Source organism: Dermacentor variabilis, unplaced genomic scaffold (assembly GCF_050947875.1).
Source record: "Dermacentor variabilis isolate Ectoservices unplaced genomic scaffold, ASM5094787v1 scaffold_12, whole genome shotgun sequence".
NCBI classification, from domain to species: domain Eukaryota; kingdom Metazoa; phylum Arthropoda; class Arachnida; order Ixodida; family Ixodidae; genus Dermacentor; species Dermacentor variabilis.
In genome coordinates, this window is record NW_027460280.1 from 48,190,691 (window position 1) to 48,207,880 (window position 17,190).

Sequence of the window (17,190 nt, forward strand, 5' to 3'; positions counted from 1 at the left end):
GACCTGGAGAGGCAAAGCAGAAGGGTGGGTCTAAAAATTAATCTGCAGAAAACCAAACAGGGTGTCTACCAAGTTGACATTTCCAAATCCCCTGAGTTTTCCAGGTTTTCCCCGAGTCCCTTTGCAATGTTTCCTGAGTGACACAGAACTTTGTTTTATGTCAAGACGGGCTCCGTACATCATGTCGTCCAATGGTGTCACTCTCTAGTAAGCATGTTAAAAAAAAAAAAAAACAACTTAATCCAGTTTGAATAGTAAAGGGTAGTGTTCATTTTACTCAAAAAGAAAACAGGAGGGAGGGATTAATAAAATGCACAGCGAATAAAATATCTTCGAAGGAAAATAGTAAAACCCATTGCAAACTGAGTCGAACATTCTCAAATGCGAATAAAAAGAAGATGCATACAGAATATTTTCGACTATGAGCTATTTCTATCGATTGATAGCAAGCTAACTGGTATGCAGCCCGAACTTTATCACAAGTTAGATTCTCTCGCAACAGCTGGTAAGTCAACCTTAACTGTCCTGGCATACTCAGCCCACGCACAAGGCATCAGTGTTGCGTTTCACTGCTTTTTTCACTGCTCTTTTTTTTTTTTTCACTTTGGTGACAGACACCTGCATCTCCGTATCCGCCAACACTTTGCTTTTAGAGTGCAAGCTCCCTAAAAAAAAGTTGCAGCGTGCTTCCTTCCCCGTTCATTTCTCAATGCCTAGGTCCTTTGTCTTCTTGTTTTCCTTAGGCTGTGCATTCGCCACACGGACTATTTGAAGCATCCTCTTGGACAATTGTGCAGTCAGCGTCCGATTTTTCGGACTCCCTAGGGGCCGACAAAACGTCCAAAAAAAATGAATGCATGTCTTTCACAGCCCTTAAGGGTTCAAATCGCCACAGGCACGCCCGAAAAAGTGCTGAAGGCCTGCCAGTACACCAATTAGGCATATAGGTGCTCGTACTGTGACAGAAGATGGCGGGTGCTTTTAGAAACACGCGTGTATGTCATACTGTGTCCCGTGCCAGCTGCCCCTTCACACACTTGTTATGCTTCACAGCATAACACTTCTGTAATGCGGTGAAGCTGACTTTCGGGAACTTTCGGAATTATGCAACGCGCCGTGCTTTCCGAACTTCGAAGCCAGTGGGGATGACCACAAAGGCAGTGTCGGTGCCATTGCTGATAGCGGCAAATTCTTTCAATGAAAAACACGGTACAGAACAGCAAGAAGCTTAAGCTAGGCCTAGCATTGCTGCGGTGGTTGCTATGGCTGCCAGTGGTTCTGCGTGCAAGTGTGCCGGTTCGAGGCGGCGAGGTTATCAAAATGGCGGAGGTTGTGGCTTTTATTAATGCTGTTTCGGACCTGCGGTCATGGCAAGAAGTCCGGAAAATTTGACGGCGAAGGGTTCTTGCGCCCGAAATTTCAGCTTTCTCATCGGCTGGAGGAGTTGTCAGAGTACAGTCAACGAGCGATTTTCCGGACGCTAGATAATTCGGACGACTTTCGGACCTGCGGTCATGGCAAGAAGTCCGGAAAATTTGACGGCGAAGGGTTCTTGCGCCCGAAATTTCAGCTTTCTTATACACCCTATGGGGTACGTACTGGTGCCGCGAAGTCATCCGAATTATCTAGCGTCCGGAAAATCGCTCGTTGACTGTACTCTGACAACTCCTCCAGCCGATGAGGCGGCATCAAAGACCATTCATTACGATTCCTCTGTTACTCGGGCCAGCATTACCGTGATTTTGGGTTCCCTTTCAATAAATTTACAGCCAATTTTCCCTGATAGAAGCACAAATTCCCTGAGTTTTTCCAGACTACTCAAAATCCCCGAGAATTCCCGGTTGGTAGACACCCTGCTAAAGTAATGTTTAACAGTCTCGGAAGAGAACAGCAGTTTACGATAGGTAGCGAGGCACTGGAAGTGGTAAGGGAATACATCTACTTAGGACAGGCAGTGACACCGGATCCGGATCATGAGACTGAAATAATCAGAAGAATAAGAGTGGGCTGGGGTGCGTTTGGCAGGCATTCTCAGATCATGAACAGCAGGTTGCCATTATCCCTCACAAGAAAAGTGTATAATAGCTGTGTCTTACCAGTACTCACCTACGGTGCAGAAACCTGGAGGCTTACGAAAAGGGTTCTACATAAATTGAGGACGACGCAACGAGCTATGGAAAGAAGAATTATAGGTGTAACATTAAGAGATAAGAAAAGAGCATATTGGGTGAGGGAACAAACGCAAGTTAATGACATCTTAGTTGAAATCAAGAAAAAGAAATGGGGCATGGGCAGGACATGTAATGCGGAGGGAAGGCAACCGATGGTCTTTAAGGGTTACGGACTGGATTCCAAGAGAAGGGAAGCGCAGCAGGGGGCGGCAGAAAGTTAGGTGGGCGGATGAGATTAAAAAGTTTGCGGGCTCAACATGGCCACAATTAGTACATGACCAGGGTAGTTGGAGAAGTATGGGAGAGGCCTTTGCCCTGCAGTGGGCGTAACCAGGCTGATGATAAGTATATATGGCACTAAGAATGCTGTGTCACTCAAACGTATAGCCATATCAATGAGCGACACTGCAAAGAGAATGACAACACACCTGGTGTGGAGCGCCTGCCGGTATGAAGACTGCTTCTCCAAGACACTGGGCGACAGCGTAGCCCTCGACAGCATATTCACGGAAAAGGCGTTCACGCAGCTCGTGATCCAGATACCAGCTCTGGTCATGGATGGGATCATGGTGGGGCTCCAGCTTCTCACCACGCTCCAATGCCACCTGTGCCATAAGCAGTTGAAATTAACTAGTTCATTAACACTACGTAGGAATTTAAATTACGGCACAGAAACTTCACTGACTACACCTAGCCAACTTCAGTTTGTCTGACCTGCTTTCATTATTGACCTTTCTTCAATTCATCTGCGAGAAATAGCCCGGTGCAAAATTAAATATAAGCACCATTTTTTAAAATTTACAGCACAGCCCTATGCACTGGTTGTTTCCCAATATTGTACAGCTTGTTTGTAAAAGCCATTCATTCACACAGCACAATATAACTCTCAGTAACACACAGACTGTGGCAAAACCACAAGCATGGCATCAAGGCTTACCTTATTAAGCAGATCTCTGATCTTGTCAGCATCACGGGCATTGTAGATGTGCCAAAGAGCACCAGGTTTGGCGTTCTTTTCTCTGACCCTCTTTCGTGTAAGGGAATCACATGCTCCTTCGTCAATTGCTTTCAGTGCAGCTGGAAGAAGCACAACATATGCTTGCTTGGATTGTGCACAAATCGCTGTAGGGTGTACCCAAGCGACAGTAATAAAATTTATGACAGAATGAGGAAAGAAACTGGCAGATATACCATTGATGTGCTCCTCATCTTTTCCGTCCTTAGGAATTCCAACATATACCATAACATTCACAGCATCGCTGACATCCAAATGTAGGTTAGTGGTGCCTTTATTTGGGTAAAGTGCAGAACCTGCAAGAGAAAATAGCACAGTGCAGTGTGCAACAGCTCAATGTCTTCTAACAGATTTGATGAAAAAATGCACAATTGCTGCTTTATGATACAATGCTATAGATATCATAAGAAGCGAACAAACACTGACATCAAGGACAACACAGGGGAAATTACTTGTGCTTAATAAATGAAATAAAGAAACGATAAATTAATGGAAATTAAAGTGGATGAAAAAACAACTTGCCGCAGGTGGGAACCGAACCCGCAACCTTTGTATTTCGCATGCAATGGATGTGTTTTAGCTCCAGGACAATGCGACAAGTGTACAAAAAACCTATATAGGAATGAAGACCACATGCACGACACGAGCACTTTGTCTGTCCATTTGTTCTATTCCCATATGAAGTTGTACAGCTGAACCCACTCATAAACTATATTCAAGTGCCAAGAAAATTCCACTGTTACAACCGAGTTGCAAGAAAAATAGTGGGGCAGATGTCAAAGATTTAAATTAGGCAGAAGTACAGTTGAGCTTACTTAGAACATTAGTGTTTATAATATTGGGGGCGAGCTCCACCACTGGAAAAGCCGTGGGCGGGACGTGGTATGAGTGATCACGTGGACACGGCGGCCGTATCGGCTGCTTCGGAAACGCTGAAGCAAGCTGAAACCGAAAGTTTAAAGTGCCACCTGTGCTACGGTTCTGATTAAGTGGGGAGGTTTTCCCGCCTCGAGAGTGTGTGCTTGACAACTTCTGAAAGCCCTATAATAGGTAGTGGCTGTCTCTGAAGGCGTCCAACAAGGTAGGCTGCTGCTCAGTGCCGCATGTACGCAACAGAGCCCGGTGTCAGCTTTCACACGTACCCCCGCAGAACAAGAAGCTGCATGAAGCTTGGTTCGCGAAACTTAGAACCGGTAAGCAGCCATCAGCTACAACTTGGGTGTACAGCAAGCACTTCCGCGAGGAAGAGGCTGCGATGTTCGGTTAGTAGCAGAGAACGCGCAATGAGACGATCACCCGTGCGTGCTGCCCGGCTAATGTCATGAAGATTTGGTCTATGAACTAGTTTATGCTAGATAATGGCACATGATTGGATTGGAAAGAGAAGGGTAAGAAGCACATTAAAGGGACACTAAAGGTTACTATTAAGTCAACGTGGACTGTTGAAATACCATCCCAGAAACCTCGAAACGCTTGTTTCGTGCCAAGGAGAGACTTATTTTAAGAGAAAATGCGTTCTGAAGCGTCCGTGTACCTCTAGCGCAGTTCAAATCGCCCGCCCTCCGATCGAGGAGTACCGACATCATGGTCTTATAGTGACGTTGCGCCGTCGGTGAGTAAAACGGCGTCCGCAGACAGCGCTACGGCTTTTCTGCGCAAAACGACAACGCGCGGCCAGAAACAGAGCCAAGCCATAGCCGACAGCAGAGCGAAAGCGGGAGTATGGTGGCTAGCGGAAGGAGAAACGCTCGACCATAAGCTGGTACTTCATTCTATGATGCAAACTTCGACGCTCGACGCAATGGACCCTGACAACGACAGATTGGCTCGCGATGCTGGGCTCAACTTCAGCGTGAGCACAGACGAGCGCGACCTGCTGCTGAGGGCTCGCACTGCCGGCGTCGTTGCGTACTACGACGGCGGCCTCGACACCGGCCTCGACACCGGCTCTCCGGAGCGGGAAAGCAACGAGGGCTTCCCACGACATCACACGGACGTGGCATTCTCGCTGCTTGTTCCAAATGAAAGTTTCGCGAGCCAGCAGAACCCGCACAGTACGACGCAATAACGAAACTACTGAAACTCCAAAGCGTGCGCGGCGCAGAGTCGAGCGAAAACGAAACCTTTCGACCACCCATACTACTGAAGGGTAACGTCAAAATGTTATTTTTTCTTAGAATCAAATAGACGTAGTCAAGTAGCATTTTCTTCCGTCTTATAATCGAATGAAATTATATTTTTAATACGAGTAGTTGAGCATTAGTAACACAAATTATGAGGAGTGCTTTCGTCATCGGGCTAGTACCGGAATGTCGCTGGAGGGTCTCAAATCATGTCATGCATTTGCCTCAATTTCTCGGTAACTAAAGTTCTGTTCGTGATTATATTGACGCCTTAGACGTTCTAAAACATTGCTCTACCACTTTAACTTGACTTTCTGGTAACCTTTAATGTCCCTTTAAAGAAAGGCATGGCAAAGCTCATGTTAGTGTTAGCACCAATGAATGAATGTACCGGATCAAGAAAAAGAAGCAGTGCGAAATTGCTCGCTGAGAAGACAGATACGCATACAGTGCGATGCAACTTGAGAAATATTGAAAAGTGCAGGACTTCAGAAAAAAAATTGAATCGTTGCGATGGCACAACACAAGTCGCCGCCGTAGGCTTCGAAATCCCTAGTTAGAGAGAGATTATTTTTGAACAGCTCTGAAAGTGTCAACGCAACAATGGTTGCTTGTGTACGGTCAAATGCTCATATTCTGCGGCCTAAAGCTCACAGCACGGTGCGAAAACACACTCACAGCGAAAGTGAAACATTGTGCGCGAACATGCATGCAGACGCGCAGTCGGTCGCCGCTTCATTTTGCTATGCTCCATTTGGTTATACAGACAGCCTACTATAAGAACATATTTCACATAGTTCGCTCTCAGCGATTGCTGACCTTTCATGCAAGGAGGAGGTTCAGGTGGCTCCAATTGTGGCGACTGCGTGCAGTGCGTGTTCACTGTACGTATTCGATGAAGAGATAGAGCCGCAATGTTACTCTACTTTCTGCACAACCAGCGCTGTCACTAACGTAAGTGTATTTAAACCATTGTGTGCTTTCTTTTTGCCCAAGATTATTATTTTGACAGTAAAAACTTCCCTCGTTTCAAGAGTACTTGCACAAATGTGCAGGAAGGCTCCGCATGGTGTCTTCATCAAGTGCCGACAGCCTAACCTATGAGGAGTACACTGCGTTATTCTTATTCATACAGCAGAACCCCACTGTTAAGTTCCCGGCTGCAGCGTTTTCCCGGCTAAACGTCGTTGATCGGGTCCCGCCATCGCTCCCATAGGATCCCATACATTAGAAACCCCGATGTGGCATCGCAATTGCAGGAACGTTCCCGCCTGCTACATCAAGAACTGACGCGCCGATCTGGCCCTAGCGACGAGTGGCGACGGCCATGTTGGCTTTTTGCACGGACTGGCCTGACTTGACAACAAAATCAGCTGCATGAAGTTGTGGCGTGCTGCTGTGACAGGAAAAAAACTGCAGGGGGCGTCTTCACAGGCTGTAGTACTTGGATGGTTGCGCTTGCGCCGTTTACGCTAGCTGCCCTTTGCCGCCTTTTCACAGCCTTGGCTCCTTTGTGCTGCAGATTTCTGATATGCGCCTCGTCGTAGCCGTGTGAAGGCTGTTGTCAGTGGCTTCTTTTCAGTGTGCAGGCCTAGGCGGAAACTAGTCTGCTGTGGAAGTGTCCGCTTGTTTTCTTCTATGGCGTCAAGAAACCGAAAAGCACTTTCACATTGGAAACCCTCGCAGCCTGAAGAATATCCACCACCTGCCCTGCCATTACAGAATAATTCTAAGGCTTGGATGACCTGCTCGCTCTTTTATTGGAAGTGCACTGTCAAGCAGTCAAGTTTCATTGTCAAGTGTGGAGCGTGGGAAGCAACCGACAGGCATCACAATCTTAGATGCCATGCAGTACTTGGCCGCGGCCTGGAGCACCGTCACGGCAGCTACAGTGGCAAACTGCTTTGCTAAATGTTTCAGCAGCAGCGCTTGCAGTGATGAAACAGTAGGGGACGATGTTTTTGACGACTGCTACCAGCTCGACACGGACATGGAAGCTGTTGGGGCCAACGGGATCACTTACAGCGATTGCGTACGCTTCTGTAGGCAACGTCGTTGTCACCTCCGAGGTTCTCAAGCAGATCGTGGCCGAGTGAGCAGAGTCTTCCACAATTGACGACAAAGTTGGCGAGGAGGAGGAGGAAGAGGAGCAGCGAGTGGAGCCAACCTTTATTTACGTCGGCAGTAGGGCCATTGGACTTATCAGAAGGTAGATGCGTTATGTGACCATCTAGAAATCCACATGGCTTTGCAAATGCTAGAAAAACGTCTCATGCTCGTCAATCGGGACAAGATGCGGCAGACAATGCTCCAAAATTTTTTTGCGTGCTAAGCAAGCAATAAAGTTATGTACAGTTCACCAATGGAGACATTTTTAATTTTTTTATTTTCCTGGCTTTTTTTTTTTACGGTCCCTTGAACAATGTATCAGCAGGGTTCTACTGTACTACGCAAGAGAGGCGTTTCCGATAGATGGCAACTCTAAGTCCTCACCCCCAATATGGGATGTAACGATGAACAGCTGTGGTACCGTGAACTTTTGTGAGTGTTCAATAGTAAAATAAATTACTCTATAACGTTCCCATGCCACATTATTGGTTATAGTAATTAAATCTGGCTACTGAGTGCCTGTGCCAAAATGAAAAGTTGGAAAAGAGAGAAATGGAAGGGTAAATCATGAGCCACTGCGCCTCCCGTCTCTATTCCACCCCTCCGAGTACCTCCTCTCGATTCCTCAGTATGTTCCATTTCTGGTGCAGTTCACCTAAATGAACTTTTTGTATGAAGGTGCAATGCCATTTTGTTTGCAATGAACTGTGTCTGATGTTCTATAGAGGGCTTGACACGTCACATCTTGCAGAGTTATGATCATCAGCGAATGCTGCACAAATATGAACACCTCACAATGCTATTACAAATATATCCAGCACTTTAAATCAGTACAGTAAGCTGTCATTTGTCCACATGAGAAAATACCGTGGTTTCACAGGTGAATGAAATTAATTATGAACTCCTACCTTTTGTCTTTACTGTAAAACATGAACTGTTTAGACGAATAAAGTGAGCATCTAATCTTACATATCTGGGGGACATACTTTATAACAACTGTTTCAATGTTTCCTTTTCTTTTGCCTTGTGCTCACACGAAAAGCTTTTTAGAAATCTGTCCTTGCACAACAAAACAAAGACATTTAGGAAGAGAAAGAATGAACGCACCATAGGCATTGTACATCTTTGGCCCAAGGTCTGGCCTGACAAAACACTCCGGCAGTCGCCCAGCCAAGTTGAAAACTCCATCCCGGTGAGTGTACTCTGGCAGTGGCAGCACTTTCATGAGATCGTTGAACCTGCTGGGCAGCATGTCACTGAAGTCATCACCAGGTGGCCAGTCCTTCAGCTTTAGCAGCATATATTCTCCATCTTCATCTTTCATGCGCTTGCTGAAGTTCTCAAAGCCTTCCCAAAATTTACGCATGGGCTGGTTTGGAAGGATGTTGCCATTTCGGCAATTAACCAAGTCATTCCGGATTTCACCAAAATCTCGGCAGAAACCATCAGGGTGCCACAGTGACATATTCAAGCTTTTGCAGACATCGGTAACGAGCACAGGCTGGAAAAGAAGCAGAAGGAAACTATGTTTACAGGTATTAAACGAATCACAGACACTAACTGAAAGCATTCTGACACCACAGGCAATTGCAGTAATTTTTATCCTGGACTACACAGACAATCAGTGTTGCCAAGCTTCAGGTCATGTTACAAAACCTATCTTTCAGCAAAATTTGCAAGCTTAAGAAATGTGGTTTAGATCGTAAAGGCACAGTAAAGCCTACATCTTATAAGTTCACAGTGCAATCAGCTTACAAGAAACTCGGGGGTACAGTATGAAAGGTGCTTATTGCATTAAAACTTTGAAACTGCAACAGGACGCACGCATTGTTTCTGAGGAAGTACCTGCTGAAGAATAAGAATACCTATACAGTAGCGGAACGATTTTTCGGGCCTCGCGGGGCCCGAACAATAGTCAGAAAAACTAGTTCACCGAGAAACCAGAAAGAGATAGAGAGAATGAGGCTTAGAGTGGCTCAAAATTCTCTAATAATGCCCTGCCTCATACTACGCTTGGAGGTGATCAGATTTGCCAAGATGGAAGGATGGCATGCACTCTCGATTGATAGCATCAAGGAGGTCATATAAAACTTTAAATATATATATATATATACATTATAACTATATATAGTTAAATATATAGTTTAAGTATATAACCTTCTTGGATAGTGTGCGCGTTATTTTTCAAGGTGAGAAAGGGCACAAAGAAAGCCACGAGCTTCTGCTTTCTCTAAGCTGTTATGCCAGAAGCACCCGTGAGATGACAAATACTACATACTGCATCTTTCATCAGGCTGAAATAAGAAAAGTGCGCGATAAAATTGTGAATGGGGCAGTGTTTTTTTTCTTTCTAAGTATGACCGCAATGTGTTTCAGTTTATGAAATGACAGAATCGCAACTTTACAAATTAGATGCAAATTTACAATATTTATTAGTGCAGTGGAAGCTTGCATTTGATGCTACCGTATGTTGTACCACTATCAACCCTTCAAATCCACCATGCACATTAACCTAATATTTTGCACAAAGCAGTCCAAATATTCCTTCTAGCCACGTACAATTACTGACTGGGCAGCTTGCCCGATCACTATAGCTCTGTGCCGCTAATGAACATGTACAGGCACCCAATATATTAGACCCTCACCAATGATTTGGACTTGTTCAAACATTCGAACAACTTACAGCACACCATCATTGGCCCCAAGGACATAATGTATAACAGTGTAATATTTTTATTGCCTTGCAGCCCTCCATTAATTTCAAAATTGTGCACGTGTGGCCACCGAGAAGAGCAGAAAGTGTGATCCTTTTCCTTTGATATGATGCAGCTCTACTTTGAAACTGAAAGTACCGAAGCACGCCACCAAACCTGCCTAAGCCACAGGATAAGCCAAGACAAGCTACTAAATTGTCAAGGCTGCATATGCATGCTCTTTGCCCAAGTTTACCATGCCTATACATTCGCTTTAGTGTTTACAGTGATAAGGCCTCGGTAAGCTTGCTGTTATGAAATAATCGCTCAGAATCATCAAACAGCTTCATATGGCACCAACTCCAACATCTCTGCTGAGAAAGGCAATGAAGCAAGCTACGACACCTGTGATCATTATCAGAGGCATGGCTGACCACTGTTCTAGTCTATAGTGGATGCAGATTTGGTAGCACGTACTGACTGTACCATGTGCAACAATAGCATTTCATTCAGAACGGAAGGAAACATGCTGCAGTTTCTTGTACAGGATGATATGAAAAATGTTAGAGTATAATATACCAAGGTGAAAATTGCTAGTACTTTCAGGAAGCATGCTTTGTTTTTAATGTACAAAATGCAGTGCAGACACTGACCTGGCCTCGCTTCCACTGCTCCTGAAAAACTGTCAAGTTGTGCTTGTTCCGTGGTTCATGAAGAACGAGCAGTTTGCCATCGCAAAGCCACGAATGGGGCACCTTGGGGTAAAGCAAGGAGGTCTCGGCAAGGCTGCAGACACGCACAGGCAGGACTTCACGGCCCTTTTGAGGGCAGGGGAAGCGTCGGCAGAAATGAACCAGCTGCTGTTCGTCCTTCTTGCCCACCGTTTGCTCTACTGTTGTTGCCACTGCTTCATCCACCTGACTCTTCTTTGCACTGCCACCAGTAGGGCGGATGAGCAGTTCACGAAGTGTCGAAAAGTCATCACCCTTCTCATCATCGCCACCTTCGCTCTGCTGCTGTTGGTCGCCTTTGTCATCCATTTTGCTGGAAGAGTGCAGCGCTACATCTGCCAAGACCGACAGGGGAGAGCCTCCGCTGTCCGAGCTATAGCTGCCACCTACTTCATCAGAGGACGTGTTGGCGACGCCATTCACAGGTTGTTTTTTGCGCTTTCCAGCACGCCCAGTCTCACCATTGACTGCAGTGCTCTCCTTGTCCGAGGAGAAGCACTTGTTGACTGCACTCATGAGTTGCTGCAAAAGACATATCATCTGTGAGACCGCAAAGCTACTGATTCAGCAAACTATATTTAATGATTTTGCACCAATAGTGCAAACGATTGGGGAAAGGGCAGAATTACAACAAAAAGTGCCAGATATAAAAAATAATTGTGGGATTTAACATCCCTTAACTACCCAGTGGCTTATAACATGCACCTAAATCGAAGCACTGCATGAGTGCTTCGAACTTTGCCATTCGAGATGAGACTGCCATGGCCGGAAACTGAACCTTTGACCTTCTGCTCAACTGCCGACTGCCATAGCCACTGAGCCACCACAGCTGAATGAACTGGCAGGAGGAGGCCTCAACTCACGACTATTCTGTATAATCATCAAGGAGAACAACAATTATTCCCCAGAGAGAACCATCGCTTACCTTGCACAGCCCATTAGAGGAGTTTTTCTTGCAGTCACCATCACTGTTGCACAAGCCACAGCCGCAGTAGCTCGGAATGTTCCACTCATGGCGTATCCGGTGCAGGTCCTGGCTGACGTCCCAAAGAGCTGTGCTAGCTATTATCTGCGTCATCATCAATTTGTCCTGTTCATGTGGCTGTCGGTTGGCACATAGGAGCCACTGGAACTCATCCCTGTCCTTCGGGGGCGTGTCCTCAGCTGAAAAGGCACAACAGTATGAATATCACACTACAGAACCTTATCAAAAAGCACTTACCTTTCACAGTACCATTCTTCTTTGCCTTGTAACAGTCTATACACACCACAAAGCCACACTTGTGACACACCCAGTGAATGTTGAAGAGAGTAGTCTCACAGACATCACACATTTCACGCACACCTTGCACAACGCGCTTCCACGAAATGGTCTTATCTTCACCCATGTGTAGAGACTGGGCTTCCCGCTCTTGCTCCACGAGATCACAAAACTGGTCGCCCACGTGGGACAGTATGATTTTAGCAGTGGTCACATCTAAGTCTTTGGGTGTATGATCCAATGGAGGCAGCCACAACTTCAAATCTTCTTCTGAAGCATCACTCGGTTCTGAGAAACCACCATTAAGAACAGTGCCGTTCTTGCCAAAGCGTAGCCTGAAAAAGTAGCAGCCAGTTTAGCATACTCTAGAGAGGATGGAGGCAAAAGCCTGCACGCTCACGAGACATTCACTACATTACTTGACATTTTTAGACTAATGTGTTGTACCTTCCTATTATTTGTTTTCACCCACTGAAAACCGTGGGTTCAAGTGCCTTAATTAACTTCGCCCTAATTAACACCAAAGGTCGCAGGTTCATCTCTCACCAAATCTTATGGGTGTGAGTGCATTAATCAACTCAGATAAAAGAACTCTGTCTTGATTAACTTCGCCTTAATTAACACCAGCGGTAGTGGGTTCAACCTTTGACCTTCATGATGTCAATTGGAATCCAACCTGCTCAAATTATCACTCACGACCCAACATGGTCGTGGGTTCGAGTGCCTTAACTTCGCCTTAACACCAACAGTCGAGGGTTCGATTCTCGACCTTCACAATGTCAATTTGAATGCAACTTGCAGATATGGCCTGTTTACCCATATTTCCTAGTGGGCTTTCCCACCAAAGGTCCAAGGTCCAACTCCCAATTTTGGTGCCACTGAATTTTGGTGCCATATCGTCGGACGGCCAATTTTTCGTCCTATGAGCAGTTTTAGGCTTTCGCCTTAAAGCTTGTCAACGTGCAGCCAGAAAATTTACAACTTACTTTCTGAATGCATAGAAACGGCAGAAGATGTTTGGCATTTTCTTGTTCCTCTGGTTTGGTGTCATCCTGCATTCTCTACACTTCGGGAGTTTCGGAGCAACATCGTAACAAGATGCATCCTGAAGAAATGGCTTGCCCGACTTCTTAAGCTGAGCTATTGTTGGCTTTTCTGCTGATCGTGCTAAGAAAAAGGAAAAGAACAAAAACAAGGATCAAAGCAAGCACCAAATAGTAAGATTTCTTCTGCATATTATTGCATGTAATGTTTTAAGGGGGGCAACAAGGGATCAGATAGCAAAAATCTATTTGGAAAACCAATTGTTTCCGCATCTGCAACACCCAATCCATACGGTGCGAGAACAATTTAGCTGAAGAAAGCACTCCAAAAGCCAAGAACCAAATCATGCAGATCCCACACACACTGTAGGAATCTGTGTAGGCAAAGCTTTAAAGAGCCAGCACTACGAAACGGCTCACCACAATAAGAAATGTGCAGACTTTGGCGACAAACGTGCCCTGTAACCTTCCCATAATGGTCATTAAGGGGGGACCTGGGCTTCAAGCAGAAATGTTTATTGCTACTGCTACTAAAGGAATTAAATTTGCAGGTAATAGTTAACTTATTGTGCTACTAGTAAATATGCAACTAGCTTTTCTCTACATAATGAAGAAAATGTTTCATGAAATTATTTCTGTACCAAATTTTTGGGATGACTAAATAAGTGGTTTACAGTAAGCAAGCTGAAAGTTATGCGAATATACTCCCGAATGGTACGTCTACTCTATCCAACCTTACGAAAGTTCGAAGTCGCAACTTGGTGTATATGAATTTTTTCTTTTACAATTCCTCAAACTTGCGAAATGTCTCAAGGTGCAGTGGCACGGTATTATAGACTTTCTACACTCCTTAGAAGCCTTAGAAGCTGGATTTTTTAAAAAAAGAAGTTATTAAAATCAGATGATTAGGAGGGTGACACTGCAGGAATATTGCTTATGGTCAAAAAGTGGAATGTGGGACAAACCAATCACCATGCAAGAAAAGAAGTGCCATAACCGCAATTTGATTATGAGGGACGCTTGAGTGGGAGACTCCGGATTAATTTTGACCACCAGGGGATCTTTAACGTGCTCCCAATGCACGGGTCATGAGAATTTTCGTATTTTTACCCCATCAAAATGTGGCCATGGCGGCCGGGATTTGATCCCACAACCTCGTGCTTAGCAGCGCAACACCATAGCTACTAAGCCACAGTGGCGGGTCCATGTGAGAAAAGCATTTTCTTCTCATGGGTGCCAATAATTTGGCAGGAAAGCAGGCGCTTCTGGCAGGAAAGCAAGCCAGTAAAGATGCTCTTTCAAACGAGACCAATACGGCATAGCTCTGGTAACCTATTTTGGAATGATGAATGGCAAAATGGTTCATTTTCAGCACTTTCAAGGACAAAAATGAGCATTTCGTAGGGCAATTTTTTAGTGATATTGTAGTCTCTCAAGACACGGGTCCCCTTTTAACTGCAGGGTTGTACTTTGCAGTTTTATTCAGGGGTAATACACTTGAGTGATCACTTTCAGTGATACTAGGGCCATTTTTTTTTCTTACCTACACTTTATGCATGTTCATGCAGACGAGTGTAGCGGAGGACAGAGCCTATGACATTGTGCTGCACCTTGCAGACTAAATTGTAGCTAATTAAAGCAGCTTGCACGTCTTCTGCTGGACATGTGCCCTTGCCTAAACAGTCAAGTATGAAACAGCCTGCCCATGTATGCATTATATGTGATGATAATTTTGTGTTGTAAGAAAGTCTCCTCCATTACACACAGTTGCACCAGCACCCAACTACCATCCATACAGCAAGCCTTCACCGTTGTCTCCATGTGTCTGTAATTCGTACCACCAACAGTCGCAGTCAAAATGGCACTGTGCATTTTGAAAGTGCCTGTTTAAAAAAAATTTATGGGGTTTTACGTGCCAAAACCACTTTCTGATTATGAGGCACGCCGTGGTGGGGGACTCCGGAAATTTCGACCACCTGGGGTTTTTTAACGTGCACCTAAATATAAGTACACGGGTGTTTTCGCATTTCGCCCCTATCGAAATGCGGCCGCCGTGGCCGAGATTCGATCCCGCGACCTCGTGCTCAGCAGCCTAACACCATAGCCACTGAGCAACCACGGCGGGTTTCTGCCTGTTTGTCAACTACCTACACTCATCAAAACTGCGTTGCAGAAAGTGCGATTTGGTCATTCTACACTTTTGCTATAAAAAAAAATAGCTTCGTGTAGGTAGGCAGAGCTTCATTTTTTCTGCATTAATAAAAACAAATTGGCCTTACACTGGCTACATGTGTAGCCAGGAAGGTGTGTAAATCCCTTCCACATTTTGCATGACTAGGCAGCAGGCAAGGGTGTGTGCCAATTCTGGCCAGTGTCGGAGAGTGCCTCGAGCCAAAGTAATGGAACACATCTGGAATTATGTGGGATGCCTCTGTGACGTGACGCTACCACATGGCAACAAAACGAAAAAGAAAGATGAGCGCATACCTCTATCTTATCTATGTAATCCTTTGAAAAACAATGTAGTTCACATTAAGGGCATAGGAAAGCATGACCACGTTTTCTTGTGTCGTATTTACAAGCTTGCTGCTCAACCACCACCTTTGTTCGGACAGCAGAGTAGCCTGCATGATTTTTTACTTCTACACTGCCTTTGTGAAGCTGCCTTCACTAACGGCTTTGCCAGAAGTGAATGAAACTTAATATGGCTGCTGTCTGTTCGCCTACTTTGCAGCATATGTCAAATATTGGAACACAGCCAAAGAAGGTTGCTTGCATAGTACAAAGATAACTTGGCACAGTGCAAGATGCCAGTGGTATATACAGACACATGCTGTGCCAAGTCAGAAGAACCCACGTGAAAGTATTGGTGGTGACACTCATTCAAAACCTTGCAGTTATGCATTTCCGCCTTTTATGATGGCTGCATAGGAAAAGTGTAGAAAAGCGCAGACATCAGAAAGTTAGGGGCCAGTCTCGGCACCATGGAGCTCGTTGGGCTGACACATTATCTTGGCAATAACTTCAGTTATTTTCTATGTTTGTTTCGTTATGCTCCTTGAAGAATGCTGTACACAGTCACAGGCTTATTTTTGCCTTGCACATGAAGGAAGGATGTCATGGCAAAGGCATGTACCCAGGATTCCTTTTCGGGGGGGGGGGGGGGGGGGGGGGTACCTTTACTAGTACAAATGTTCATAACGCCCACCATTTGCCATAAAGATGCGTAAAGCGGCAAAGAGAAATGAAATAAGGTGTATCTCACAGGTACGCCAGTGAGATACACCTCTCCTTTACTAGGCAAACAAGGAACCACATCAATTGGACTCGCGCAGGAAGAACACTGCCAAGGCAAATTAAAAAGTGAGAGTATAAAATAAGGATTTCTGTGGTAGCATACAACTTTTAAAAAAAGACAGCAGTTGACAACCAAGGCACAGGGCCCAGGCGGAGTTGTGTTACTCCGCCAGCCAATCAACAAAATTGTCATCATGCGGTCTTTTCAATATGGCGTCTTACTTTATACCTCCGGAGCGTCTGCTGTTCTTAAGTCTTTTCATGGACGGAAAGAATGAGGTGTGCAACAGACATGGATAAAGTGTATGGAGCCTATGCATTTCACTCTTCAAAAGTCTACTTGCCATGGTTGCTTAGTGGCTATGATGTTGGGCTGCCAAGCACGAGGTCACGGGATCGAATCCCGGCCACGGCGGCCGTATTTTCAATTGGGGCTAAATGCGAAAACACCCATGTACTTAGATTTAGGTGCACGTTAAAGAACCCCGGGTGGTACAGTTAATTTCACTGCTGAGCCCGTCTCGCTCATGAAACTTCTCTGCCAACTGAAGTGCAACTTCACAATATACTGCATAGTTGCAGCGAAGCAACCATTTTATTTCATTTCAATAAAGAATTAGGCATTCACCATTCCACTATAATAGGAAAGACAAAACGTATAAATTTACGCGCTAATAATTTTATTTTTGTGGTTACCGCCCGATTTGTGTAACAAGAAAAGTTTTAAGTACGAATTATTTGCAGCCT

At 45.1% G+C, this 17,190-nt stretch overlaps 1 protein-coding gene across 7 annotated transcripts in view; it reads right to left on the reverse strand.

Moving 5' to 3' along the window:
* Positions 1-17,190, reverse strand: part of Kdm3 (Lysine demethylase 3) — a 284,403-nt gene that overhangs the window by 14,563 nt on the left and 252,650 nt on the right. For all 7 annotated transcript variants that reach the window (XM_075676459.1, XM_075676457.1, XM_075676461.1 and 4 more), the window contains 8 exons: positions 13,090-13,270; positions 12,065-12,438; positions 11,768-12,006; positions 10,765-11,364; positions 8,526-8,919; positions 3,363-3,482; positions 3,109-3,248; positions 2,600-2,776 (listed from right to left, as the gene is read on the reverse strand). In XM_075676459.1, coding sequence (XP_075532574.1) covers positions 2,600-2,776; positions 3,109-3,248; positions 3,363-3,482; positions 8,526-8,919; positions 10,765-11,364; positions 11,768-12,006; positions 12,065-12,438; positions 13,090-13,270 — 2,225 coding nt within the window. The remainder of the gene's footprint in view (positions 1-2,599; positions 2,777-3,108; positions 3,249-3,362; positions 3,483-8,525; positions 8,920-10,764; positions 11,365-11,767; positions 12,007-12,064; positions 12,439-13,089; positions 13,271-17,190) is intronic.